Genomic DNA, 13306 nt, shown 5'->3' with positions numbered 1-13306 from the left:
TCATTTTTAAAAATTGCTGATGTCAAGACAACTGACCAGGTGGGGAACCACGGACAGAAACTTGCATTCTGCTGTTTGGTAAAGTAGTACGTTTTTAAGCTTATTTGTGTCACAAGTAGGCTTACGTTAACACTATAATGAAGTTACTGTGAAAATCCTCCAGTCACCACATTCCCGTGCCTGTTCAGGTGCACTGAGGGAGAATTTAGCACAGCCAGTGCAGCTAACCAGCATGTCTTTCAGACTATGGGAGGAAACTGGAGCATGCAGAGAACACCCATGCAGACATAGAGAGACTGGATAGACGCAGCACAGTGACCCAAGCTGGGAATCGAATCCAAGCTCCTGGCGTTGAGGCAGCAGTGTTTGCACCCTATGCGGCATTTGTGATGACTACTGAAAATGTGCATGGATTCAGAAAGTCAAATTGTTTCCAACTTGACTCGCTATTATTAATCTGAAATAAAAGCAGAAAATCCTGGAAATACTCAGCAGGTCAGGCAGCATTTGTGGAAACAAACAGTTGATGTTTTCAGATCGATCACTTTTCATTGTAACTGGGAAAAGTTGGAAATGCAGTAGGATTTGAGCAAAGGAGTGGGTGGAACAAGGGCAAAGGAAGGTCTCTGATAGGGTGGAAAACCGGAGAGATTGGATGACAAAATTTATTCTTCCAGGAGCAAAGGAAGTATTGTCCCTTGAACATGCTGTTTTCTGAAAGCAAAAATCAGAGAAAACCAATGCATGTAATGATGGGGAAACAATATTGGGCAAACAGTTTAAGTTCTGAAATGATTGAACTCTGTTAAGTCCTGAAGTTTGTAAAGAGCCCAATCGAAAGGTCTGATGCTATTCCTCAAGCTTCACTGGAACAGTGAACCAAGCTAAAGACAGAGATAACAGAGTGAGAGCAAGGTGGAGAATTAAACATAATGGGCCACCAGAAGCTCAGGGTGATGCTTGTGCATTGAGCGAAATGTTCTGCAAAGCAGTCACCCAATTTCTGTTTGGTTTGCACTTAAAAGAAGTGCACATAAATTGCTGCTTCCACTAAAAGGAGTGTTTGGGAGCCTTGGGCAGTAAGGAAAGAGGAGGTAAAAAGGCAGGTATTTCTAGCATTTGCTTTTTTTTGTTTTAGATTTGCAGCATCTGCAGTATTCTACTTTTTTGTATTACTAATCTGGACTGCTTTTCCATGAATGTCAATGTTAGAATCTTTTTCACACAATCATTTGCAAAAAAAGTCACTTTGTATCATATCTAAAGGTAACAAACCCCCTTTTGTACCTTGAAAGTAACACAGGAAATTCAGAGTGAAATAAGTTTGTACTTTGGTTATTTTAACAGTTTAACTGATCATGTTCTGCACGTGTTAAACAGTCAAAGAAAATCATGCGACACCATGCAAAATGGGACATTCTTATCAAAGGTTCAATTATCAAAATGAATAAGAAACGGTTTAGACGATTCCCTGTATTTTTTTGTTGTATTCAATGCTTATCAATGGCAACTTATTCAAGCAAAGGTGCTTAAATGGTGGAAATTTTGAATAATTTATGGGTTCTGAACGAAATTCATCTTGCTTTAGTGGAAACTATTCTGGTCAATTGGTTAGGATTATTTGGAAGTGATAATGAAAAGAAAATGTTGGAATTTAATTGAAGATTGAGAAATTAAAATGTACTTTCTATATGAACAATACTGAAACTGGCCCCATTTATAAACCCCATGTTGATGCATTTTAATTTCTTCAATACTCATCTGTCCATGATTTTTCTCTCTCAATTTCATTCAGATGGCTGCACTCCAAAGTCCATTCTACGGTGATAAGATGAACCTATATTCTCTCTGTAAAAAGATCGAACAATGTGATTATCCTCCCCTTCCTTCTGACCATTATTCAGAAGAGGTGGGTGCAATTTTGTTTTGCATTATTGGTAGTCCTTCAACTTTAAGCAAAGAATTATAATGCAAATGAGTGCAAGAAAATGATCCTGGAGTACTCCATCCACGATTGGAAACCTTCTGTTTTTGTGTGATTGAAGTTTTTTTATGATTTCAAATGACGTAATGTTAATCACCATGAGTCCAAAAGAGCTAGAGTCAGTATTTTCTGCTATTCAGGTTTGTAATGTAAAATATTAATAGTTAACAAAATATTTTAAATGTTTTTCATACAATATTTACCTTGAGTTTGCTTCATGTCAGGCAGCCTTCTAAAACAACTTTGACATACTTCATTCTGGTTGGTAAAAATGTGTTTATCCCCATCTGGTGAGTTTCTGATCTCAACCCAACCATCTGGGAAGTTTGTGAGGCAAGAAAAAAATGAAGAGTGCCATTGTAATGCTCAGTTCAGGAGCAATGGAATTGGTTTGCTCTTCAGGCAATTATGAGAAAGGAAAATGCATGAGCAAAATGTGATGCAGAATAACATTAATCTGTGTTGCCATTACTCCTTTTCTTATCTTAAAGTTGCATGCAATATACCAATAAATCTAGACTTTGTAAAAGAACAGATTTATATTTAGTAGTAAGTGCAAGATGATTTTACTAGAATTGTGTTTACAGTGTTCATTTACAAGCTTAAATAAGGTTAATAATAAAGCTATTGGTTTACGTCAGTATAGAACCATATTTGGAAGGGGGCAGAGGGAAATCCTTGATGCAAAATTTCAGTTTGTTTTTTCAGTGTTCTCTTTTAATTGTAATCTACTTGGAGCACTAACTGTGTTATTTGATGATAGCACCTTGTTAGCTTTTATTTTATTTTCTAATTGTTCATACATATCCCATCTAATTCTTGATCAGTGATATTTCCAGCAATGTACATAGACTGTTTCAGTTTAGCTGACTTAGAATCTGTGGGGCTAGATGGTACAGTTAGGTGTAAACAATAATGTGAAAAGATGGCAAAAATGTCATAGGTTGTTCTTTATTGTGTCATTCAGACTGTCTGCTTTTGCTGTGATGCACATGAATATTTCACGTATCTGCTTCTTCATCCCCATTCTTCTTGACTAATTTTCAGACTGTCTGAATTTGCATTTCACATGGTAGCTGATTAGGAGATGTTGAGCGTGGTAGAGGAGCCTCAGCAGGCGGTTGCTATGGCGACCTTCGGCAGGATTTAATGATGATGCCACTAGTGGTTGGTTGAAGTCGGCCTGCCTGCAGGGCTACTCTGCTCAGCCTCTTATTGTGGTTAAGTGTGAAGTGGGGGTTGTGTATTTGCAGCCAAGGGGCAATTATCAGGGACCGGCCCAGATGGAAGGTCCCAGAGCTGGCAAAGGCTGAATCCAATCCATTCCTCCCCTACCTTCAGCTATGCCAGTGTGGAAAGATAATTAGCACAAAACAGGAGCATATCTTTCCTTCCAGCCTGACACAATGTGAATGTGTATGGTAATAGATTGGCTTTGTTTTTGTTAGTATTCTTGGCATTTGCTTCTTTCCTAGAGGCATGGGAGATAGATTTACTCTATTTGGGTTCCAAACAGGGAGTTACTGTGTATAGTTACTGCCATTCATGTTCACTCGTTATTTTATGAAAAATGTAGACTAAAAATATATACATCCTTAAAATACATGAATAACTGTAGTGTTTTGTTGGATAGTACATTTTTCATTTCAATATGCCACATTTTACATAGGCAAAAAAATGGTCAAAGAAATAGTGTATTTGTGACTCTTTCAAGCTATCTAGTTGATCCATAAATGTACAAAATAGTGGAAGGATCTTTTGTATTAAGTTGTGCTATTTCTTGACATATAATGTGTACAACATTTTACATTTGATAACATTTGTTTCTCTGTCCTGCACTTAGCAAACTGGGTCTGCCATGAAATGTTACTAAAGGCTTAAATGCAAACAATTCTTCTATTAAATGCACCTGCAGTAATTTTTTTGGCATTGTCCATTATCCATGCATACTGAACCTTTGGAATCAAATCTAAATGTTGAGTGCATTTCTGTGAGCCATCTGATGCTGCTTAGAATAATTAAGCTGCTGACTTCTTGGGTATTATTTTGTCACTAGCGCCCTTTGGAAAGTGGAAAAAAATACATTTGAACTAGAATGACATGGCCAAATGTTTATACATAAAGTGCACATTTTTTCAAAAGCCACAGCAATTATAAATAGAACACAGAATGCCTTCCAGTGAAATATATTTATTATAAAAAGATGGGAGTGATGATGGTGGAGTGGCAATGTCAGTGGATCCAGAGGCCTAGGCTAATGCTTTGCGGACACCATGGCAGCTGGTGAAATTTAAATTCAATTAATAAATTTGAAATACAAAGTTAGTCTCAACATAGTGACGATGGTAACTGACATTGTTGTAAAAAAAAATTCAACTAGCTTGCTGATGTCCTTTAGGGGAGGCAATCTACCATGCTAATCTGACCTGGCTTACATGTGACTCCATAGCCACAGCAATGTGCTTGACTCTTAACTGCTCTCTGAAATGGTCTAACTCAGTTCAAGGACCACTGAGAATGGACAACAAATGCCGACGTCCCTAAAAAGAATTCACATTTTGAATTGTGACTTTGACTCTAACTTGCTTATAGAAACACGAACTATTTCGCGGGGAGGCATTCATGCTTTGCGTTATGAAACCGTTTTCTATAACAGTGTAGAGAATGGTTCTCTCTGAATGAGAAATAAAACTTGTATAATGCAACAAGCATTTACCCCTCTATAGAGTTTCAGTTCAGTCTATGATGAATTCTAACTAGATGTTTTAGTTTATAGAAAATGTTGAATTTGATCATTTCTCTCAACATTTTATTTCTTAGTTTGACACTTGACATTTTTTTTAAATGCCAGCAGTATGGATTGTAGTACCATTTCCATCAACTTTATTTGCTGTGTAGTTCCCATGGTGGCATGAATACCAAACACTGCGTGCAACTTTTGGAAATGCACATTTTAAATTCCAATATCTGTGAAACAAAATTCAGGAAATTCCTTAGGGTGATTATACTACAATAGAATAAGAGAAATGTTTAAGATTCAAATGAACCTTTGATGGCATTGAAACAACTTGTAGTCATGAAAATCCTAGTTTATGTGCAGTGTTATCCAGACCTAGAAGATGGCATTTATAATGTTATGGTCAGTATTAATTCCTTGTCATCATGAGTTCTTTTCAAAACATGCAACACTCTTTCAGGAGCTAAATGGCAGTGAAGTGTAGTTACTATATTGCTGGTGATGCAGAGCTCCAGTGATCACTGTAATAGTAGCTGTGATTCACTAACATTGCGACAATTTCATTTCAGATGAAATTATGCTTTTTTTTGTTTCATGTATATCAACAAGCTAGATATAACATGTTTTGGAGGATTGACTTGGTCCCTTGTGTTAATTCCCAGCTCACCTCTTTTTTTGTATGAGCTTGATGCCAGAGTAAATTACACCAGAGATTCAGACTCCTCCAAGAATGATTGCATAAAAAGAATTGGAATAGGATTGTACACAAAAAATGTTTGAACAAATTGCTCACGTAGTCCAAGAAGAAGGTAGACGACATTGGATACAGGGTGTGCTGAGCATATGATATCTAATGGATGGCTTAGATTTGAAACTTTTCCTGCCAGTGACTAATGGTCTCGATTTCGCGGTTGGTGGTCAAGCAATAACACTCACCACTGACCCTGAAAAAAACTGCCCAAAAAAAAGTGATCTCTGGTGTGGATTTCCCCTTCTTGATGTCAGTTGCATCCAGCACTAAGTCCAGGGGATTGCCAGGCATCCAACAACAGTGATGTCATCAAGCAGGGTAAGCAAGAAATAAGAACATAAGAAATAGGAGCAGGAGTAGGCCATCCAGCCCTTCGAGCCTGCCCCGCCATTCAATAAGATCATGGCTGATCTGTCGCTGCTCAGTTCCACTTTGCCACCCTCTCCCCATAACCCTTAATTCCCTCTCCTATCAAAAACCCATCAACCCGTGTCTTAAAAATATTTAGCGAGGCAGCCTCCACCACTTCAACGGGCAGAGAATTCCAGAGATTCACCACCCTTTGAGTGAAGAAGTTCCTCCTCAACTCCGTTCTAAACCGCCCCCCTTTTATCTTGAGGCTGTGCCCCCTAGTCTTACTGTCTTTTTTGAGCGGGAAGAGTCTTTCCACCTCTATCTTATCCATCCCATTCATCATCTTATACGTCTCAATGAGATCTCCCCTCATTCTTCTAAACTCTGAGTACAAGCCCAGTTTATTCAGCCTCTCCTCATAGCTCAACCCCCTCAACTCCGGTATCAGCCTAGTAAACCTCCTCTGCACTCCCTCCAAGGCCAAAATATCTTTGCGCAGGTGCGGCGCCCAAAACTGCACACAGTACTCCAGCTGCGGCCTCACCAATGCCCTGTATAGCCGCAGCAAGACCTCCCTACTTTTATATTCAATCCCCCTCGCTATGAAGGCCAGCATCCCATTCGCCTTCCTGACCACCTGCTGCACCTGCAAGCTGGGTTTTTGCGACTCATGCACAAGGACCCCGAGGTCCCTCTGCACCGTCGCCTGCTGCAGTTTTTCACCCCGTAAGTAATAGTCCTTCCTACCATTCTTCCTACCAAAGTGGACCACCTCACACTTGCCAACATTAAATTCCATTTGCCATTTCCTGGCCTATTCGCCCAGCCTATCTAGATCCTTCTGCAGACTCTCCACACCCTCTGCACAATTTGCCGTTCCCCCAATCTTGGTGTCATCAGCAAATTTCGACACCCTACACTCGGTTCCCTCCTCCAGATCATCTATATAAATGGTAAATAGCTGAGGCCCCAGCACCGACCCCTGGGGCACTCCACTAGTCACCATCCGCCAATCCGAATAGCACCCGTTGACCCCCACTCTCTGCCTCCTATTTGACAACCAATCCTCTATCCACGCTAACACCCTACCCCCAACTCCATGTCCCTCGACCTTCTGCAATAACCTCTTGTGAGGCACTTTGTCAAACGCCTTCTGAAAATCTAGAAAGACCACATCCACCGGCTCTCCTCTATCCACCGCCCTAGACACATCCTCATAGAACTCCAGTAAATTTGTCAGACACGACTTCCCTTTAATGAAACCGTGCTGCGTCTGCTCTATCAAGCAATTCCCTTCAAGATGCCTCGCAATTTCCTCCTTAATGACAGATTCTAACATTTTACCTACCACAGACGTTAAACTAACCGGCCTATAATTCCCCGCCTTTTGCCTGGCACCCTTCTTAAACAACGGCGTAACATTAGCCGTTTTCCAATCATCCGGCACTTCCCCGGAATCCAGCGACGTCTGGAAAATAACCACCAAGGCATCCACTATCACCTCTGCCATTTCTTTCAGAACCCTCGGATGCATTCCATCCGGTTCTGGGGACTTGTCCACAATCAGCCCCTCCAGCCTGTCGATCACCGCCTCTCTAGTAACAGTAATGTCATTAAGACCCTCCAGTCCTACCACCTTTCCATCGCTAACACCCGGCAAATTATTCACGTCCTCCTCCGTGAAGACAGAAACAAAAAAGTTATTCAATACCTTAGCCATATCCCCATCCCCTACCACTAGGTCCCCTTTCTCATCCTCTAAAGGACCAACATTCACCCTAGCCAGCCTCTTCCTTTTTATATATTTATAAAAACTCTTGCTATCCTTTTTTATATTAAGCGCTAGCCCAGCTTCATAGTTTCTCCTACCCTTCTTTATCAACTTCTTTGTCAATCTTTGTTGACATTTAAACCTCTCCCAATCTTCTTCTCGCCCACTACTCTTAGCTACTCTAAACGCCTCCGCTTTTAATTTAACACTTTCCTTCACCTCCTTCGTTATCCACGGCTTATTACCTCTCCTCCTACAGTCCTTTTTGACCATCGGAATAAATTTCCGCTGAGCACCAAGAAAGATCTCCTTAAAGATCCTCCACTGCTCCTCAGCAGACCTACCTTCCAACGCGCTCCCCCAGTCCACATTCGCCAATTCTTCTCTCATCCTACCGTACTCCCCTCTATTCAAACAAAGGACGCGTGTCCGGGAACCCACTTTCTCCTCCTCCATCTGCACCAGAAACTCCACCATACAATGATCACTCTCCCCAAGAGGATCCTTCACCACAAGGTCACATTGAAGTATTCTCAGGCTGTAAACTGGGAAATGAAATGCACTGAATTTTTCACTTCTAATTTTTAAAAGATGTCAGAGCAAAATAAATGGTTTGGAACATAAGCATGGAATTAAGGTAGCTGAATTATCAGTTTTTTAAAAAAGGCATTCTACAAGTATACAGTTTTTCAGGGAAGGTAAGACAGTTCAGCAGTAATTAGTTCCTGGCACACTGCTGAAACGCCAGTACACCTCATTCAAAATGATGCAACTTCAGAGGTCCTTACAGAGAAACAAATAGTGCAGATTACAAATTTTTATCTGTTTGGTGATTTCTACCTGATTGCTATTTGGATTTGACCAGTGCACAGTGGGAAAACATAGAATTAAAAACAGAAACTTCTGGATTCCTGCATTTAACTGCACATGTGCAGACTTCAAAAATTGCTTTGTTTTAGTGAAGTATTGAGGTGAACAGGCCATTTTTGTCACTGTGTAATACATTTGCAATTAAACACAATGGAAATGGGTGTTTAAGTCAGAATTATGCACATCACAGTCAAAGGTTCTATTATATCCAACTTATTTAAACTTGACGTCTAATTAAGCAGCAAAAAGCTTGTTCATTGTTTACCAGTGACCTAGTTGTTTACCATTTCCATCTGGATCTGATGACCATTACCATTCATGTATGTGGATAGTGGTTGATTGGAAACAGTATTTTGTGAGTTATGTATTTTGCATTGTATTTTGTGAGTTATGCTAGTTGTACTACTTTCAGACTGAGGAAATGACATGCAGTCCTATCAGTATGTACTACATTGCTAAGCCAATTCCATCACCTCCTTGTTCTTGACAATGGTTCTTTTCCTCTAGACTGAACAAACTGCTTTGTTTTCTAGCTTCGACAACTAGTAAATATCTGCATCAACCCAGATCCAGAGAAGAGACCAGATATTGCCTATGTGTATGAAGTAGCTAAGCGCATGCATGCACTTTCTTCAGCAAGCTAAAGCAAATCATGCATCAGGAAGAAGAAAAACCAGAAGATATGAACATAATTCAGTGTTTCTATATTCTATCATTACTCTTTGTTATTCTGTGTCGAAGGATAGTTGTACAGAATTCAGTGGCATAATTGGAAGGAAAGTTACACATACCCGAAAGAAATGAGTTCTTAATGACATGGTTCTGTATGCTGAACTGCATTTGTTTTAGTAATTACATCGTCTCAATGGCCTTCTGTGTTTTACTTCATAAATTGTTTCCATTTCTGTCCTTACACTTGATATTTTAAAAATAAAATTGGCATGCCTGCAGTTTTTTACAATCATATGCAAATCTGTTTCCTGTAGGCCTATTGGACCAGACATTACTGTGCCTTGTTACATAAGTCATGCTCTTATTTATAGCATTTATTACATCTATCTTGTGGCTTTGTGATATTTTCTGTTGACCCCATAACTGCTTGGTGACATTGTATGAATTTGCACCAAGTATTGGTATGTTATGCAAATCAACATTTGGTTTGTTTGGACCAAATTCTAAATTGCTTGAATGTTCCTTGTAAGTCACAACAATGCTAACCAAAATATTATTAAATGTTCAGTGACATTTATGGCTTTTAAAAGGTGCCTTTGTTGTTTTTGTGACAAAAAAAGATTTAATATTGTAATTTTAGCTACCCATTGATGTTATATTACTATTATGAACAATTACTGTTCAACCATCTCTCTCTTTGCCTGGTGAATTAAAGATGCATAGAAAACCAGAATAATGCTTTGTTACCATGAAGTTTGGCCATTTTTTTTGTTTAAGCTTTGATTATGAGTTTCCTCATTTTTCCCCAGCCCTAATTCACCAGAAACTATAGATAAGATCCTTGACTATTGCAATTCTGTGTCGGCTTGCCCATAGATGTGCTAGAGTGGCTTGGGAATGACGGAAATTCCAGTTCAATGTCAATAGATCTTGGGCTGCTCCATCAAATTTTCTGCCTCACTCATGACGGGACTGGACAATCACACCCAGGTCTGTCTCTGATTTTCTTTATCCCCAAAGCAGCATAGTTGAAATTTGTAACTCAGCAGAGAAGGGGGAAATAACTTGCCTATTTCTAGTTTTGTGATGTTCCAACATGCAGTACCACCACATTTCCCAAGGCTGTTCTCAGTTTATTAAACTAAGTTATTTCTAGTGGCTTTAGTGCACCTAAAACACATTAAAGTTTAAAGAACTATTTCTACAAACCTCACAAGGCTATTTTCACAAAGCATTTAGATTAGTTCTACAGTGTTAGACAATTAGTAAATGTGATTTATTGATAATATGTCAAGTAAATGTCCACATTTTTATTGAATAGAATACGGAAAGGGAATTGGGAATGCAGGATATGTTGAGAGTACAAACATGCGACAGCTGAAGAGTGACAGTTGTCAGTTAAAAAAGCTATTCCCTAAATTGTGATACCAGGTGTGATAATCATTGCAGGCTGATAAGATCTCAGATTCAAGGGGCTGTGCTGAATTATCTGATCTTGACTCAGATAGCTTTTGGGAGGTTTTATAACGGACCTGGACGTCTTTGAATTAAAGAGGAAATGTTAGTTGAGGTTCCTGTTCCTGTTCCAGATCGAGGATTGCAGTGATCCCAGCTGAAGATACTGTCCGGGTGCATACGTGAAGAGTGGTTGCTTAAGTCAGATACTGGAAAGTTGCCAGAGCTTGTGGAACCGTACTCGCATATCTATGTACATGAGACAAAAAAAAAGCGGATAGGGCAAAGAAAATTATTTGTGAAATTTTCTATTACACAGATTCTTGACTATTTTACAATTGATTTAGAAAGGTGTTTCTAAGTGAAGTGGGTGGTTTTTCAGCAATTTAAATTGTTTTTAGCTGCACTCTAAAATAGAGCATTTGTCATCCTGAAAAACTACGTGGTGGTGAGGAAGCACAAGAGTAAGTTGATTTTGGTGTCTTGTCCAGGATGGAATTCCCTTTTCTTAACATGGAAAAAAATACCTTTATTTATAAATGATCCAATGTGAATTTGAAATACAAGATGAGTAGAACGTGTATCTAGCAACTGCATATTTTAATTTCTTCTCATTTTTTCGCTTTGTAAAGAAATTTTATACGGAGTCATAACTGATACCACATCCTCTTCCCAGGCTTCAGAGATGGCTATTCCACGTTTTGAGCAAAAGGAGATTTGAATTTTATTCCTTATTCCCATGAAGGGATTTTAAGATGTCAGCCAAAAACAATGCTGTGTTGGGTAGAATAAAGTGATATCACACTAATTAACAGTATAATCTGTTACTGTATCATTAAAAAATTGAAAATGCGTTAGTTACATTTGCCCGATTGTCTCTGTACATTTGTGGCATTAATTTAATTGTTGCTTATTTGGTCATAGAATCTCTGTATCTTTAAATTATTACTGACCATTCTTATGAATTATCATTAACATTTATAATTTTCACTATTGCAAATTAACTTGTTTAAAAAAGAAAAGCTGTTTTTAAAACAAGTCTGTCCTAATTTTCAGCCTGGATTGTGTTGTAAATACAGCCAGGAATTAAATTGTGTTTAGATTTGTAAATCCTTGTGCATCTGTTTTGTGGAGAAAGTCAAAGTACTATAAAAATGTGCTTTTATATTTTACAGAAATGCTAAAATGTTTCTACTTAATTGTAATTAACTGTATATTGATAAAGAATATGCACTAAGGATGCCACTGCACAAATCCCCACAGCTTCCCTAGCACATTCATTCTTCAAAAATTTTTTTTTAATTAAATGTTTTGTGTAATGAGTTCGCTGATGACAAAGCCACTTTATTGCAAAACTATGGGATAGATCTGAAGATAAATTTTTGTTTTAATTTATCCTAATTCAACACAAAATATGACAAATGCTACATGCTAATAAATTTACAAATAGTTTATTTCCAGAAAATCAATCTGCTTTTGTATTTCTGACATGAGCACTCTTGAATGTAACCATTTCTTTGATATAATTGAACAAAAATGCAGTAGATATGTTACGATTTTTTTCCCCCACAGACGCACACATGCACATATTTGTAAATGCAATGACATAAAAACCTGATGTTTCTGTTAATAACATGTTTTGTTTAAAATTTTATATTTGGAGTGAATATTTACATGCTATTCTGAAATCTGCCTTAATGCATCTTTTACAACAAATGTCTGCTAAGTCAAATTTCTGATTATAATTGTTGATCAGGTTAATAAAGTGTATTAAATGGCTGGGGCAGATGACATGGCTATCAAACTTGAGTGTTGTACTTATTCTTGAATTGCTGATGGATAATTTCTCAAACTATGAAATAGCTATTGGTCATTTTATAAAGACTTGTAGTTTTTTAAAAATTGCCATTTCTTAATTTCACGTTTTTATTGTCACAATATACTTTTTAATGTACGTGCTGCCATGTTACCAAACTGATTTTGCTTTTAAATACGCAGTTATTCTGTTACCATGATGATTATGTTCGAGTTAGCTTCTGAATTGCTTCAAATTTATTAGCACAAAAACCCATCTCCATAATATTTCAAATGTTTATAATGGAATTGAATTGATGTCTAAAAAGCTAGCTTCCAGATTTGTATTATAGTTACGTGAATCTAGGTTTTAAATTGTAATACTTGCTTTGTGATTATTTGCATTCAAAACATGAATAGATATCTGTCCTCCATTTCTGACATGTTCTGTGTTGGCCTCTTTATTTGTGTCTGCGGGGAGCAGAATTCATCCCTTTGCAAATCAATATGTGCAAGATAGTGATCCATAAACTTTGAGTTTTCTTTTCAAAAACTTCCCTAATGATGAAAATCTGTAGAATTGTTCATATTATTTAGGACTTAAATTTCAACATGATATGTGGTTTGCTGTGATGTAAAATGTAAATACATACATATTATTAAAATGACTACTTTGCATTTTCATATTTGCATAAGTATACTATTTCAAGATTGTTCTTGCATATGAGCAAAACTTTTTGTGAGAAATGTGTAAGTACAAAGTGATGCACCTTAAGAGTTTTGTTAAAGCTGCTTGATCTTGTATTTTATTACTTCAGAAATGCTGATTAAAATAATGAGCTCTGCAAGCAGAAAAGCACAGTTTGACAGTGGGTACATGGTAATAAACCTTAGTGAGGAGACAGTGTGTCTGTGTGT

The 13306-nt window shown here is 37.9% G+C and overlaps 1 protein-coding gene across 5 annotated transcripts in view; it reads left to right on the top strand.

Annotated features, from left to right (window-relative positions):
* Positions 1–12822, top strand: part of nek7 (NIMA-related kinase 7) — a 180793-nt gene extending 167971 nt beyond the window's left edge. For 4 of the 5 annotated variants that reach the window (XM_080195839.1, XM_080195838.1, XM_080195840.1 and 1 more), the window contains exons 10-11: positions 1796–1909; positions 9001–12822. In XM_080195839.1, coding sequence (XP_080051965.1) covers positions 1796–1909; positions 9001–9111 — 225 coding nt within the window. In that variant the 3' untranslated portion in view covers positions 9112–12822. The remainder of the gene's footprint in view (positions 1–1795; positions 1910–9000) is intronic. The other variant, XM_080195842.1, reaches the window with a different exon arrangement.
* The last annotated feature ends 484 nt before the right edge of the window (positions 12823–13306 follow it).

Source organism: Carcharhinus amblyrhynchos, chromosome 9 (assembly GCF_965287045.1).
Source record: "Carcharhinus amblyrhynchos chromosome 9, sCarAmb.v2.hapA, whole genome shotgun sequence".
Classification (NCBI taxonomy): domain Eukaryota; kingdom Metazoa; phylum Chordata; class Chondrichthyes; order Carcharhiniformes; family Carcharhinidae; genus Carcharhinus; species Carcharhinus amblyrhynchos.
The sequence above is the reverse complement of the archived record's forward strand: the minus strand, read 5'-3'. Positions and strand labels throughout refer to the sequence as shown.